General features: G+C 43.9%; 1 protein-coding gene across 2 annotated transcripts in view; it reads right to left on the bottom strand.

Annotated features, from left to right (window-relative positions):
* The window catches only part of NPC1 (NPC intracellular cholesterol transporter 1), a 54,259-nt gene extending 40,675 nt beyond the window's left edge, over nt 1-13,584 (bottom strand). The window contains exon 1 of one of the 2 annotated variants that reach the window (XM_019465549.2): nt 13,351-13,584. In XM_019465549.2, the coding sequence (XP_019321094.2) occupies nt 13,351-13,434 (84 nt within the window). In that variant the 5' untranslated portion in view covers nt 13,435-13,584. The remainder of the gene's footprint in view (nt 1-13,350) is intronic. The other variant, XM_053902505.1, reaches the window with a different exon arrangement.
* Nucleotides 13,585-15,134: the final 1,550 nt, after the last annotated feature.

Genomic DNA, 15,134 nt, shown 5'->3' on the forward strand with positions numbered 1-15,134 from the left:
ACAAGCCATCTTCCCACCGCCTGAGACAAGCTCCAGACGCCTCACCTGGCTCCGGGGTGCACGCTCGTCTCCCTCCCATTCCTCATCTTCTGTCCCACACTCAGAGAGACTTGCGGACCCCTGCACCCCTGCTACCTGCCAGGGCCACTCTCCAACCACCACCTCCCCCGTGGGTTTATCGCGACCCAGCCAAGCACAGCCCCTCCCTCCCTGAGCTCCATCATTCCAGCTGTTTCTGGGAGGGCTGCCAGCACCGCTGCTACCATCACCGCCGCCGCCTGGCCCAGCATCCAGGGACTTCCTAAGAGTGCCCCTGTTATTTTCCTTAATTCTCCGATCTATGAGGTCAGTACTAGAACAATACCATTCTACAGATAAGGAAACTGAGGGTTACACAGGTGGAGTGACTCATCTGAGGCCCCACCCAAGGCCTGGCTGGTTCGGAAGCTGGAACTCCTACCCACGCTACCGGGAGGGTCACTCCTCAGTGGACCACTGGCCGGGCCATGCTCATCTCTGTATCCCACCAAGAAGCTCACTGGCTTTCAAACGCCTGGATTTCCAGTCTCCAAACCACCACAGCAGAGCGGGCAGTCAGGACTCTATCGACAAAGACGACGGATACACCTCAGATCTCTGGAATGTCATGGCGGCACATGCCGACACCGAGACCAGGGGTGGGCCGCGCGACCAACAGCTCACACACGGGGCACACGCTTTCCCAAGGTAAGGTGTGGCTGAAAGCTGCCTTTACCGTGATACAAGAATGCCTGACTTCATATCAGTAACATCCACTTGGGGAAGGAAGCAACGCTGAAATAAAACCTACCAACGTCTGAGGTCTGCCAGAGCCCAAAGTGCACCTGATCAAACATGAGCTCGGTGCTGGAGATGGATGGTGGCTGCACAAAAATGTCTTTAATGTCACTGAATTGTACACTTAAAAACTGTACACTGTCAGTTTTATATTATGTGTTTTACCACAAAACATGAGCTCAGATGTCCTTCCTGGAAAAGTCCAGGAGCAAAGACTGCACAGAGCACTCTGTCAGTTATCACACTCGGACTTAACAAAGAAGCATGACCATCCGTTCAAACAGTAAAAAACTATGGGTCTGAGTGCCACACGACACGTCTTGTTAAAGTTCCACTCAAGTCCTGGAGACCCGAGTCTAAAGGATAACAATTCTTCCCAGTTGGTCTCGTGGTCATCGACCAGTCATACGGAGCTATTTATAACCACAAGAACGATCTTACTGAAGCATTTTTAACTGGTACCCATTCCTAAAATGTTAAAAATAAATGACTATAGACTTTATTTTTTAAGTAGGCTCCACACGCAGCATGGAGCCCAACATGGGGTGTGAACTCATGACCCTGAGATCAAGACCTAAGCTGAGATCAAGAGTGAGACGCTTAACCAACTGAGCCCTAACTTTCTTTAATTACAGACTCCATACCCACTCATCACAAACATGCAAACCCACACATCACAGATGTATGTGCAATAACACTGGAAGTCCCACTCCTCTATCCCTCCACCCCCTTTCTCAGATTTAACTGCTGCTAATCTATTAGGCTTTTAATTCCTCCTGACAGGCAAACCTGTACAGACATATACACACAAAAACATACAAGTGCGGTAACTTAAAAAAAATTTTTTTAATTTAAATTCTAGTTAGTCAACATACAATGCAATATTGGTTTCAGGAGAATTCAGTGATTCATCACTTACATGCAACACCCAGTGCTCATCACGAGTGCCCTCCTTAATACCCATCACCCATCTAGCCCATCCCCCACCCACTTCCCTCCATCAACCCTGTCTGTTCTCTATCATTAAGAAGGTGTGGTAACTTCTAAACAGCTTTTTCACAAATACATCTGGATGACCCTGCACAGACTGGCTTTTGGCTCAGCTTAAACAGCCCTTCTCTGAATTCATCCAGGTCCCCAAGGCCAGACTCCAGTGCTTCTTCACAGGTTTCAGCCCTACCCATCTTGGAATGTCCGCCGGCTCTTAAAAGCCTCTCCCAAGACTTGTCACCTCCATTAAGTTTCACTCTGACTCCTCTCACCTGGTTCCAGCACTGTGCTCTCCCGGTCAGGTGAGCTCTCTGGGGACAGAGGTAGGTCAGCTCCAGGCAGCACCTGGCTAGTGTTCAGAAGCATCATCCTCACCACTCAAGTCAGCAGGTATTCTGAGCCCAGGGCTCCGGTGAGTGATATCTGCTCCTCACTTACATTCCACAAGCTCCTACGTGGATCCCCTGGGATGGAGGCTGATAAACTTTTCCAAGAGGGCCAAATATTAAGTATTGTAGGCTTGTGGGCCATAAGGTCTCTGTAGAAAATACTCAACTACCCTGTTGTAGCTCAAAAGCAACCACAGACAACAGGTACATGATGGGTGTAGGGGTGATGAAGAAAACTTTATTCGTAACAATAGGCTATGGCCAGGCTGTGTGATTTGTGGGCTCCTGCCCGATGAAGTAGAACGAATGAGAACTGCAAATTTACGTGTGTAGAGAGAGGTTCCATGAGTAGTTTCTGGTTATTGTCTCAACTCCCTAGTAAGACCATAAAAGTGTAAAGGGCAGAAGCCCAGGTGTTTTATTTCCTTTCAAAGTCTCTATAGTACCTTATCCAATGTCCATCAACCCAGAAACCATCAAATCTCTTGATGAGTTGAAGGAGTTCAAATGGATTATGTAAGAAGTTCAGAAACGAGAACTACCGGTTATTTTGGCTTTAAACGAGAATTTAGTAGTTACAAGGCTAGAGCATCTCTACTTTTAAAGGTTAGGTCACATGGCTGTTTCAAAACATGCTCTAGGGTTTAATTATTGGCTAGATGAGTGGATAGAAGTTTCTTTCTTTCTCTCTTTTTTTTTTAAGTTTATTTATTTTGAGAGAGAAAAAGCGCAACAGGGGAGGGGCAGAGGGAGAAGGGGAAAGAGAATCCCACGCAGGCTCAGTGTTGTCAGCACAGAGGTCGTGCGATCATGACCTGAGCCGAAATCAAGACTGGAGGCTTAACAGACTGAAGCCACCCAGGTGCCCTGGGAAGTTTCTTTCAACAATAGTAGTTCAGCAAAACAAAACAAAACAAAACAAAACACCCTTCTGCTATATGTCGACAACTACACCAACTGCAAAACAGACTCTAATAGGGAACTCTATAAAAGCACATCTTATCAGATGGAGAAGCTCTGAGCATCAGCAACAGAATCCTACACTCCAGGAGGCCTTTAATAAATCTCAAGTATTGGGGCGCCTGGGTGGCGCAGTCGGTTAAGCGTCCGACTTCAGCCAGGTCACGATCTCGCGGTCCCTGAGTTCGAGCCCCGCGTCAGGCTCTGGGCTGATGGCTCAGAGCCTGGAGCCTGTTTCCGATTCTGTGTCTCCCTCTCTCTCTGCCCCTCCCCCGTTCATGCTTTGTCTCTCTCTGTCCCAAAAATAAATTAAAAAAACGTTGAAAAAAAAAAAATTAAAAAAAAATAAATCTCAAGTATTAACTAACTCATAACAAAATGCTTAGTGAACATCAACCACATGCCAGGCATGAAGTTCAGTGATCCCTTCCCTCATTGCCTCATGTATTTCTTAGATAACCTCTGGAGTAGTATTGCAGCATTTTGTAGGTACGGAAACCAAGGCTCACAGAAGATTCTCTAAGGTCACATGGCTCCTAAGTAACAAAACCAACAGTGAGAAAGAAGATTTTGAAGGTCAGGTTAAGCATTCTCCATCCTATCTGCTATCCTCACCCCCTAGCTGCTGCACTGCTCAAACTCCAGCTCAGTTTGTATAGATACGTCCTCAGATTTTCACTGTGCACCAATGATGGGCTGTCCCAGCCACTACCCTCTTTCTACCTAAATGTGTTCACTTGTGGAAATAATGATGACCATTTACCACTTTCTAAGTACATCTCCAGGCTGCTGTCAAGTCATGTTACCACCACTGACCACCCTCAGCTCTGGGCCTGCTCTCGGCCACCCCACGGCACATGGAGTGGAGGGCCGGTCCTCTCACCTCTGCCACTGTCTTGGATGGGTAAAGTTCATGGCAGAACCCAGAGACACACCAGCTCAAGCTCCAGCAAGGGAGGGTTGGTTAGGGGGTAGGGAGAGGCCTCTGCAGGGAGCAAGGGGGCTGGCCTGGCCAGTCAGGACAACGCAGGATAGGATGGAGAGACACAGAGAATCCTATCCAGAGATTAACCTGCCTGCTCTTTCCTTGGAGTCTGGTAGGCAGACCAAAAAATATGGCAGGATATTTGGGGCGGAGGCTGCTCTGGTGTGACTTCTAATGATGGAAATCTCCGGAACTCTCTTTTATAGCTAATGTGGTAAACATATCCACATAACAACGGATAATTTGTGTGACCACTAGGTGTGCCTATAAATGGGTGTTTACTTCATACATTTTTAGATAGGCTCAGCAAGTCTTCACTCTACAAATAACCCCACTAGCTTGAAGTTTAAGTGACTTGCCCAAGGTCACACTACTAGTTGGCATCAGACATTTCTGAGCCTTAGCACTCACAAATTTGAAAAATAATCCAAAAGCCACAAGACTAAAACAAAACAGCAGATGGGAACGTATACTGTGCACAGGTCTTTTCCTATGCAATATGTATACAGTGTGGCAAATGAACAAAGGGCCAGGCCACGAGGCTAACCCCATCCCTGATTCATCGCTGGATTCTGGAGAAGCCAGACTGGAACTAGGAGCAAGCCTTGAATGAAACGCCCTGTTGGCCATCTGGAACATCTGCTGAACATCTGCTGATCAATTTAGCTTGCTAAATATAAGTAATCTGGTACCAATATTTTGAATCTGAATAAACTAGAGCACAGAAGTCAGAAGACCGTGGCTCAACCCCTAGTCTGCCATTTATCAGCTATGTGACCTTGGCACAAACTTAGGCCTTAATATCCTTAATTTCTTGTAAAACAGGGCACGCAGAATCCCATCTATCTTAAAGGGGTTCTGTGGTATTGAGACCAGATGTGTCTTAGCAATGGAATACTATGCAAAAATTAGGTAACTCTTTTTTCTTTAGATTCTTGTAATCTAGAACATCATTTCTAAAAACATTGAGATAACTTACCATAAAATTCACCCTTTTCAAATATACAGTTGTCTGGTTTTCAGTAACAACTAGGTAACTCTCCCCTACTTTCTCCAGTTTTCACCTGGTAAGAATTAATTCGCCCTCCAAAGGTCAGTTCAAAAATGGACTCCCGTAATATTCTGTCCTTACCTTTGTTAGAGCACATTTTTCATTGTATTGTACATTTTTATGTATTCATCCTTCTTCCCTTCAACTACGAACAAGATAGAGAAAGAAACTACTAACATTTACACAGCACTTTACAGTTTAGACTGCTTTCTGTGTAGGTAACTCCTTTGATCTACTTTTGTATCTACACTACCCACAGCAACCACTTTATATTTATGAAACTAGTGGATGACAAGAACTGTAGTTCCTCTGTGGCCCAAGGGACAGTAATAAGATAGAGAACAAATTTTAAAGCTTCCCTCTTAAATCCCCCCACAGCATGATTGCATAGAGACAGGTTTGGTTTTTTCCCCAAAGTTTTCCTGCCAAAGCAAATATTCCAAAAACTGAAAATAAGAGGCATACTCCAGGCAAAAAACTTGTTGGGCCACAGTTGATTATTGATTATCATCCAGAAAGCAATGCCTCTGAATCCTTCCCCCATCTTATCCCCACACCTAAACCCACAAAGGCCCAATGATCTGATGACTCCAAAAAGAGAGTCTTGGCCATAGTGGAATTGGTAAAATACAGTTCTTGCCCACAAGGAGCCTGCAATCTAGTACTTCAATTCAAACAATATTTCTCTCTCTTTCCATAAGCACCGTGAGAAACAGGCATAGTTGTTAACCCGACTTTACAGAGGAAGAGACTGAGGTGCCAGGGGATCACTGGCTTGCCCAGGATCACTCTTGGTGAGAGCAAGAGTCAAGACCCACAGATAGGTAAAAGCTGCTGCTGCAGTATAAACACAGATGTACGGCTTCAGAAGGTAGGCATTCTAGTTGGGGGAACAGGATAACAAATGTCCCGGATGACGTAGCATTTGAACTGGGCCTTGGAAGATGGGCAGGGTTTTGATAGCAAGTTGTTAAGTCGTTTTTTTTGGCCAGAGAGCTGATGCCCTTCACAGAGCTGTGGGTGACAGGGCAGAAAGGGCGCCCACGATCAGATTAGAGATGGTTTAACACCAGCTTCCGCAGTAGGTAATATCTCATCCTTAAAACACCCTGAAAAGCCTCCCTTTTGGGAGGAGTGGAGGGTAGGGAAGGATCACCCAGGAAAGAGAGATCATACTGTCTTCAGACCAGAGGGATTCTTTGTTCTGGGTAATATGACAAACACTGAGGCAATACAAAGACCTATTCAGCAAGCCATTTTCTTTCTGCCCACTCGCTAAAATAAAAACCTCATTTTCCCTTGATTACTTATGTTAATAAGATATCTGAGCACAGTATCAATCAAGGAGTAGGAGAGACTGGGAAAGATTAACCATCTGAAATTGGGGTGAATGTGGGTTTTCTTCAATGCTCTCCAGGTCGAAAGATTAAACCATTCCTGATCTATTCAGGAAAAGCCATTTTAATGGCTTAATTCCTACTTAGACCTCACTATGCTCTAAGTTCCTCAAAAAAAAAAGCTTATAAAAATTACAATCAGGAGAAATATATGTGATTTCTCAAAACTGCACACATTATTTGGGTGAGTACAAGGCTTAAAAGCCACCCAATCTAGTAATGTTATTTCATCATCTGTAAAAATTAAAAATTAAGAAAAGCAAAAATCCCCCCAAAGGACAGTTAGTCTGTTAATTCTGCAAGAGAACTTCCTGAGTGCTCAGACTGAACCCAGACAAGATGCTATCATTGGTAAGAATTCTCAGAGCAGACGCCTTTCCTTCTTCCCCCAGCCTGTTCAGGTGTGCTGAAAGCCTGTGAGGGAGTTAATTTGTAAAATAACAAAGGAATCTTTCCAGTTAAGATTTACAGACCTATCCAGGCATTTTGCAAGAGACTCATGATGAACCTCTGACCTACCCAAAAAGTCCTACGAGGAGACGCACTCATTGGCCATCAGCCTTGGATACTACCTTGAGGTAAAAGGATTTCAGAGTTAAGTTAAAGCTACTTACCAGTGTGAAGCCTGTCTACTAGATCCTGACCTAAAACTCCAGGGAAACTGAACAGCTGTATTTTCTTAAAGGCACAGAAGTGCTACTGTTCCTTGAGTTTTTACCACAGTCATAACGTCTCTCCATATGCCATATTACTTAACAACCTCAATAATCCTACAAGGTATTGTCTGTCTTGAAAAGGAACTAAGGTTTGACAGAGTAATGTGTCCAAAGCAAGAGCTAGTGAGTGGTCTACCCACTGACCCCATTCCAAACCACTTACCTGCTCTCTTCTGCCCCCCTCCCAACCAGGCACCAAATACCAAATGTGTGCTATTCCACAAGCCCACACTGCTGGGGAGCCCCTCTACATACATAGGGGAGGGAGCCACAGCTCTTCTCCTGGTTCTTGGGCCCTCACCACGTCAGCAAAACCTACCTGCTTCCAAGAACTACCCAGAAATTTGAGAGGTCTCCTAGTCCAGGGAAGCGCCCTAATTTGCTTTCCCTTCTGATTTACTACCTCATTACTGACATGTCCATGAGGGGGGCACAAGGTCACCAAATTCCCAGACCTTCACTCTTGCATCCTCATCTGGTTTAATCAGCACTATGCTATATCCTTAGACTTTGACCCACCTCCCTTCAACCACTGTTCTTCTTTTTTTTTTTTTTTAATTTGTTTACTTTTTGAGAGAGAGAATCTGAAGTGGGGCTCCATGCTGACAGCAGAGAATCCAACTTGAGGCTTGAACTTGTGAACCACGAGGTCATGACCTGAGCCAAAGTTGGGCGTAACCAACTCAGCCACCCAGGAGCCTCAACCCCTAGTTTTAAAAGAGAAAACAGCAGGGGTGCCTGGGTGGCTCAGTCACTTGGGCGTCCAACTTCAGCTCAGGTCATGATCTCGCAGTTCATGGGTTTGAGCCTGGCACTGGGCGCTGTGCTGACAGCGTGGAACCTGGAGCCTGCTTCGGATTCTGTGTCTCCCTCTTTCTGCCCCTCTCCCTCTCACACACACACACTCTCTCTCTCTCTCAAAAATAAACATTTAAAAATAAATAAATGAATGAATGAATGAATGAATAAAAGAAAACTGCAGACACAGAAATAGCAGTGAATGTAGTTAAGAATTTGTCAATTTTCTCTGTTCAAAGAACCAGCTTTTAATTTCATTGATCATTTTTCATCTTTTTAGTTTCTAATTCATTTATTTCTGCTCTGATCTTTATTATTCCCTTCCTTCTACTAATTTGGGGCTTTGTTTGCTCTTTTCCTAGGTTTCTTAGGTGTAAAGTTACATTACACTGAGATTTTCCTTCTTTCTTGAAGTAGGCCTGTATCACTATTAACTTCACTCTAAGAACTGCTTTTGCTGCATCCCACAGATTTTGGTATGTCATATTTCTGTTTTAATTTTTCTCTCGGTACTTTTAAATTTCTCCTTTGATTTTCTTCAGTGACCCATTGGTTGGTCAGTAGCATGTTGTTTAATATGCTCGCCTTTGTGGGTTTTCCTGTTTTCTTCTTCTTTTTTTTTAAAAGAAATGTTTTTCTAGTTTAAAATTTTTGAGGGGTGGGGGAAGGGCTGAGAGAGAGGGAGACAGAGGATCCTAAGTGACTGACAACAGAGAGCCCAGTGTGGAGCTTGAGCTCATGAACCGAGAGAATATGACCTGAGCTGAAGTCAGATATTTAACTGACTGATACCCAGGCACCCCCGACCCCGTTTTCTACATGTAATTAATTTCTAGTTTCATACTACCATGGTTGGAAAAGATGCCTGATATGATTTCAACCTTACTGAATTTATTGAGATTTGTTTGTGACCCAACATGCAATCCTACAGAATGTTCCATGCACACCTGAGAAGAATGTGTATTCTGCTTTTAGATGGAGTGTTCTGTCCATATCCATTAAGTCTATCTAGTCTAATGTGTCATTTAAAGCTGATGTTTACTGATTTTTTTGTCTATCTGTTGATGAAAGTAGGATATTAAAATCCCCTACTATTATTGTATCTTTCAATTTCTCCCTTTAGGTCTGTTAATATTTGTGTTATATATTTTGGTGCTTTAATGTTGGATGCATATATGTTTATAAATGTTATATCTTGTTGCTGGATTGACCCCTTTATCATTATGTAATGAATGCCCTTTTAGTAGTCTGTGGTTTTTTTTGTTTTTTTTTTTGATTTTTATTTACTTTTGATAGAACACAAGTCAGGGAAGGAGAGAGAGAGAGGGAGAGAGAGAGAGAGAGAGGGAGAGAGAGAGAGAGGGAGAGAGAGAGAGAGAGGGAGAGAGAGAGAGAGAGAGAGAGAGAGAGAGAGAGAGAGAGAGAAGGAGAGAGGGAGGGAGGGAGAGAGGGAGAGAAAGGGGGAGACACAGAATCGCAAGCAGGCTCCAGGCTCTGAGATGTCAGCACAGAGCCCGATGCGGGGCTCAAACCCACAAACCGTGAGATCATGACCAGAGCAGAAGCCAGACACTTAACCGACTAAGCCACCCTGGCGCCCAGTCTGTGTTTTAAAGTCTATTTTATCTAATATGAATATAGCTACTTCAGTATTCTTTCCATTTCCACTTGTACAGAATATTTTTTTCCATCCCTTCACTTTCAGTCTGTGACTAGGAAAAAAAAGAGGGCTCAAAATTAAGAAATGGAAGAGAAGTTACAAGTAATACCACAGAAATACAAAGGACCATAAGAGACTACGGTGAACAATTATAAGCGAACAAACTAGACAACCTAGAAGAAATGGAGAAATTCTTAGAAACATACAATCTTTCAAGACTGAATTATGAAGAAATATGAGATCTGAAGAGACTGATTACTAGCAAGGAGATTGAAACAGTAATTAAAAACTTCCCAACAAAGTTCAGGACCAGATGGCTTCCCTACCAAATTCCACCAAACATTAATTTAATACCTACACTCAAAGTCTTGGAGGAAAAGCCTTCAAACACATTTTATGAGGCCAGCATTATCCTTATACCAAAACCAGACCAGGGCACTATTAAAAAAAAAAAAATTACAGGCCAATATTCTTGATGAACACAGATGCAAAAATCCGCAACAAAATATTAGCACACAAAATCTAAATGATTGGAAAGGATCATACATGATGATCAAGTGGGATTTATTCCACAGATTCAAGGATAGTTCAATATCTGTAGATTAATATGATACATTATCAACAAGATGACATAAAAAATCATATGATCATCTCAATAAATGCAGAAAAAGCATTTGACAAAATTCAACATCCATTTATGATGAATATAACCACTCTCAACAAAGTGGATATAGAAGGAACATACCTCAACATAACAAAGGCCATCATGGCAATCCTACAGCTAATACCATACTCAATGGTGAAAAATTGACAGCTCTTCATCTAAGAACAGGATGCCTATTCTCACCACTTTTGTTAAACATAATATCGGAAGTCCTAGCCATGGCAATTGGGCCAAAGAAATAAAAGCATCCAAATCAGAAAGGAAAAAGTAAAATCTGTTACTATTTGCAGATGATACATGAATTCAGTAAAATCACAGGATACAAAATCAATGTATAGAAATCTGTGGCATCTCTATACACTAACAATGAAAATTCATAGAGAAACTAAGAAACAATTCCGTTTACAATTACCTTAAAAAGAATAAAATATCTAGGAATAAATTTAACCAAGGAGGTGAAAACTATTAGACACTGATAAAACAAACTGAAGAACACACAAAGAAATGGAAAGATAATCTGTGCTCATGAATTAAAAGAATATTGTTAAAATGTCCATACCACCTAAAGCAATCTACACACACATTCAGTGAAATACCCATCAAAATTCCAATGGTTCACTTTACAGAACAGGAACAAATAATATTAAGATTTATATGGAATCACAAAAGATACTCAAAAGCCAAAACAATCTTAAAAAAGAAGAACAAGGCTGGAGATACCACACTCCCTCATTTCAAACTATGTCACAAAGCTATAGTAAACAAAGTAATGTGGTATTGGTATAAACAAAGACACAGATCAATGGAATAGAATTCAAAGTCCAGAAATAAGCCCACGTAAATATGGAAAATTAATATACAACAAATGAGCCAAGAACATACAACAGAGAAAGGACAGTCTCTTCAATAACTGGTATTGGGAAAACTGGACAACCACATGCAAAAGTATGAAACTGGACCACTATCTTACACCATTTACAAAAATTACCTCCAAATGGATTAAAGACTTGAATGGAAGACCTGAAACCATAAAATTTCTGGAAGAAAACATAGGTGGTAATCTCCTTGACATCAGTCTTAGTGATGTCTCTGTGGATCTGACTCCAAAAACAAGGGACACAAAAAGAAAAATAAATAAGTGGGACTATACCAAACTGAAAAGTTTCTGCACAGCAAAGGAAATTATCATCAAAATGAAAAGGCAACCTACTGAATGGAGAACATATCTGCACACCATATACCTGATAAAGGGTTAATATCCAAAATTTATAAAGAACTCCTACAACTCAACAACACCAACCAAAAAAACAACCTAATTAAACAATGGGCAGAAGATCTGAACAGACATTTCCTCAGAGGCATACAGATGGCACACAAGACATACAACAGCCACGTGAAAAGATGCTCAAGATCACTAACAGGGAAAAGCAAATCAAAATCACAATGAGGTATCACCTTGTACCCGTTAGAATGGATATTATCAAAGAAACAAGAAATGACAAACGTTGGCGAGGGTGTGGAGAAAGAGAAACCCTTGTATACTGTTGGTGGGATTGTAAATTGGTACAACCACTGTGGAAAATACTATGTGATTCCTCAAAAAATTAAGAATAGAACTATCATATGACCCAGCTATTCCACTTCGGAATATTTATCAGAAGAAAATGGAAACACCAATTCAAAAAGATATGTGTACCCCCTACATTCACTGCAGCATTATTCACAATAATCAAGATATGGAAACAACCTAAATGTCCATTGACAGATGAATGGATAAAGATGTGGTGTATTTATACAATGGGATACTAGTCAGAAAGAAAGAAAGAAAGAAAGAAAGAAAGAAAGAAAGAAAGAAAGAAAGAAAGAAAGAAAAGAAAGAAAAGAAAGAAAGAAAAAGAAAGAAAGAAAAAGAAATCTTGCCATTTGGACAGCTAAGCAAAATAAGTCAGATGGAGAAAAGACAAATACCATGTGATTTCACTGATATGTGGAATCTAACAAAACAAAATAAAGCAAAAACAAAATCATAGATACAGATAACAGACTAGGCATCAGAGGGGAAGGGGGTTGAGGGTTGGGCAAAATGGGTGAAAGGGCAACTGTATGGTTATTAATGGTAACTAGGCTTGTGGGATCACTTTGCAGTGTATACAGATATTAAATTATGAAGCTGTACACCTAAAGTTTAGGTAACAACAACAACAACAATAATAATAAATAGCAGTGAGGCATTTATGCCCTAGGATACTGAACCAAGGAAAAGCTGACCCAGGGAGTTAGGCCCCATTCCATAGCTAGTTAATATAGTGACAAGGGGAAACTCAATTATCCCCTGCTGGGCCTCAGTTTCTGAAGACATAAAAGAGTTAATAACAAATAACTTGCACTCTAGAGAAAACCAAGCTGACTTACTTAGGACTGTTTCAATTTGGTGTTTGGCAGTTTGTTTCTTCTTTACCTCCCTTCCCACCTGGTCCGATGGGAGTGGTCGGATATTGTGAACAAATTCATAGAGTTCGTGTGCATGTGGCAGGACTATTTTTTTTTTTTTTAAGGCAGGTTAAATAAATAACATCCCTCCCTCTCTGCACCCACTTTCGTCCTTCCCTCTGATTCTACATCCTAAGCCCAAAAATTAGGTGGCCACAGATGAAATGAGCTCAAGACAGGTCAAACAAGCCGCTTCCAGTTGCCATCACAGGGGAAAGTGCGTGGCCGGGGAAAGAAACCGGAGCCGGGGCGGAAGGCGGGGGGGATGGCGCCAGGGGCTCCATCGCTGGACCAACTTCCCCAGGAGCCACTGGACCCGCGTCCCCTCAGGGAACGGGACACACTACCCGCCGCACCGCCCGCCACCCTCCCCGTAGCCTCGCGGCCCTCCTCGCCCCCCCCACAGCCCTCCCGGGTCGTGGGCGTCCCCTCACCTGCGCGGGACACAGCAGCAGCAGGAGGAGGCCGAGGGCTGGGCCGCGCACGGTCATGCTGCCTTGGTGCGGTGCTGCGGCCATCGGCGAGACTCGACTTGACTCGGCTCGGCTCGGCGCGCGGGGCTGGCTCAGGATCCCGAGCCGGCGGAGGGCGGGGACGCGTGACGGCGGCAGGGAGCCAGCGCTCGTCAGGAAAGAGGAAGGCGTCGTTGGCCCCTCCTCCTTCTGGGTGGTGCCCCTGGAGGGACGCCCAGGATCCGTTCTGGGCGGGGCGAGGTCGACCCAGGGGGGGCGGGGCAGGGGGCAGGGCCCAGCCTTGGAGGGGCGGGGCCGAACTGGGCCGCTGGGCCGGACTGTGCCACGGGCACCAGGCGGGGCGGCCTCCGGGTTACCAGCTTAGCTTTTCGTGGTTCTAAGGTTCTGGGGGTACGATATAGGGTAGGGATCCCAGACCAGGGCAGCCGAACTTCTGGAATCTGGCCTGGGAGGATATTTCCGAAAGCGTGTGGTTTTGATGTTTTAACTTTCCCCCGTTTTTGTCTTTCCTGAGCTGGGGACCGTGGGCGAGGAGGTTTTAGCAAATGGGAGCGTTTGGAGACTGTTTTCCCAATTCCGATCCCACTCCTCAGCGGAATATGTATTTATTTCGGCCCCGATTAGCATTCCGAGCAAATTCTCCGCCACGGACTCAGCACCCAAAAAGGAATCCGCGCCTGGGCTTCCGCGACATATGGGGCGGTGCCGCGCGGTGGCCTGACGGTGTTGTGATCCCGGAGCGCGAGGGGCGGAGCGCGGCGGTGGGCGAGGCTCCTGAGCTAACCAATCTCCGCTTTGTGGCCTCTCAGCCCGCTTTCGGAAAAGCGCTAGAACTGCACCACCTGCTGGCAGAGTCTCGTGGCTTTGGACCCGTGAGCGGGAGAAGACTCCCCACCCTGCCCTCAAGGTTGACCCAGAGGTGGCACCAGGTCCATTTTTAATTTCTAGATGAAGTCAAGTAACACAAAGAAGCGTCTTCATTTTTGAGCCTTGCTCTTGCAAAAATATAATGTATATTATATGCATTTCTAGTAACATTTCCCCTCAGATTTCAATTATTGAGACTGCTCCAAAGCATCAGTCATTACCACCTTGAAGTTAAGGAAATGAAAGTAAGGATCTCTTTTCCTAAAGTGGAAGCCAGTTTACAATGAAAAGACTAAATATCCATCTGTAGCAATGATCAAACCCAGTCCTAGGTAGGACCATGATGCAGGTGATATTCCCGGCGCACTTTACAAAACGTCTACTTTGGTTACAGTCTTGCCTGCCCACCCCCTCAGTCCTGGGATATCAGCTTCCCGGGTGGCTGGACATTGAAACTATAGGGATTTCTTCTAAACCTCAGTCCTAGATTTTACACAAGGGCTACCTGGCCCTCTTCCAACCGTGTGCTTTTCTGTCCTTAATGATTCATTTGAGATAAAATAGAATGCGTTAGTTGTGGAGGGACTCGAACTGTTGTCACCAAACCAGCAGTATCAGCATCACCTGGGAACGTGTTAGGCAAATTGGAGGTTCCAACCTAGACCCACTCACTGAATCAGAAACTCGGGATGAGCCAGCTCTTTGAATTTTTTTTTTTTTTATGTTTTTATTTATTTTTGAGACAAAGAGAGACACAGCATGAGCAGGGGAGGAGCAGAGAGAGAGGGAGACACAGAATCTGAAGCAGGCTCTAGGCTCTGTGCTGTCAATACAGAGCCCCAGGCAGGACTCAAACTCACAGACAGTGAAATCATGAC

The sequence above is a fragment of the Panthera pardus genome, unplaced genomic scaffold, assembly GCF_024362965.1.
Source record: "Panthera pardus isolate Hobbes unplaced genomic scaffold, ASM2436296v1 HiC_scaffold_15, whole genome shotgun sequence".
Classification (NCBI taxonomy): Eukaryota; Metazoa; Chordata; class Mammalia; order Carnivora; family Felidae; genus Panthera; species Panthera pardus.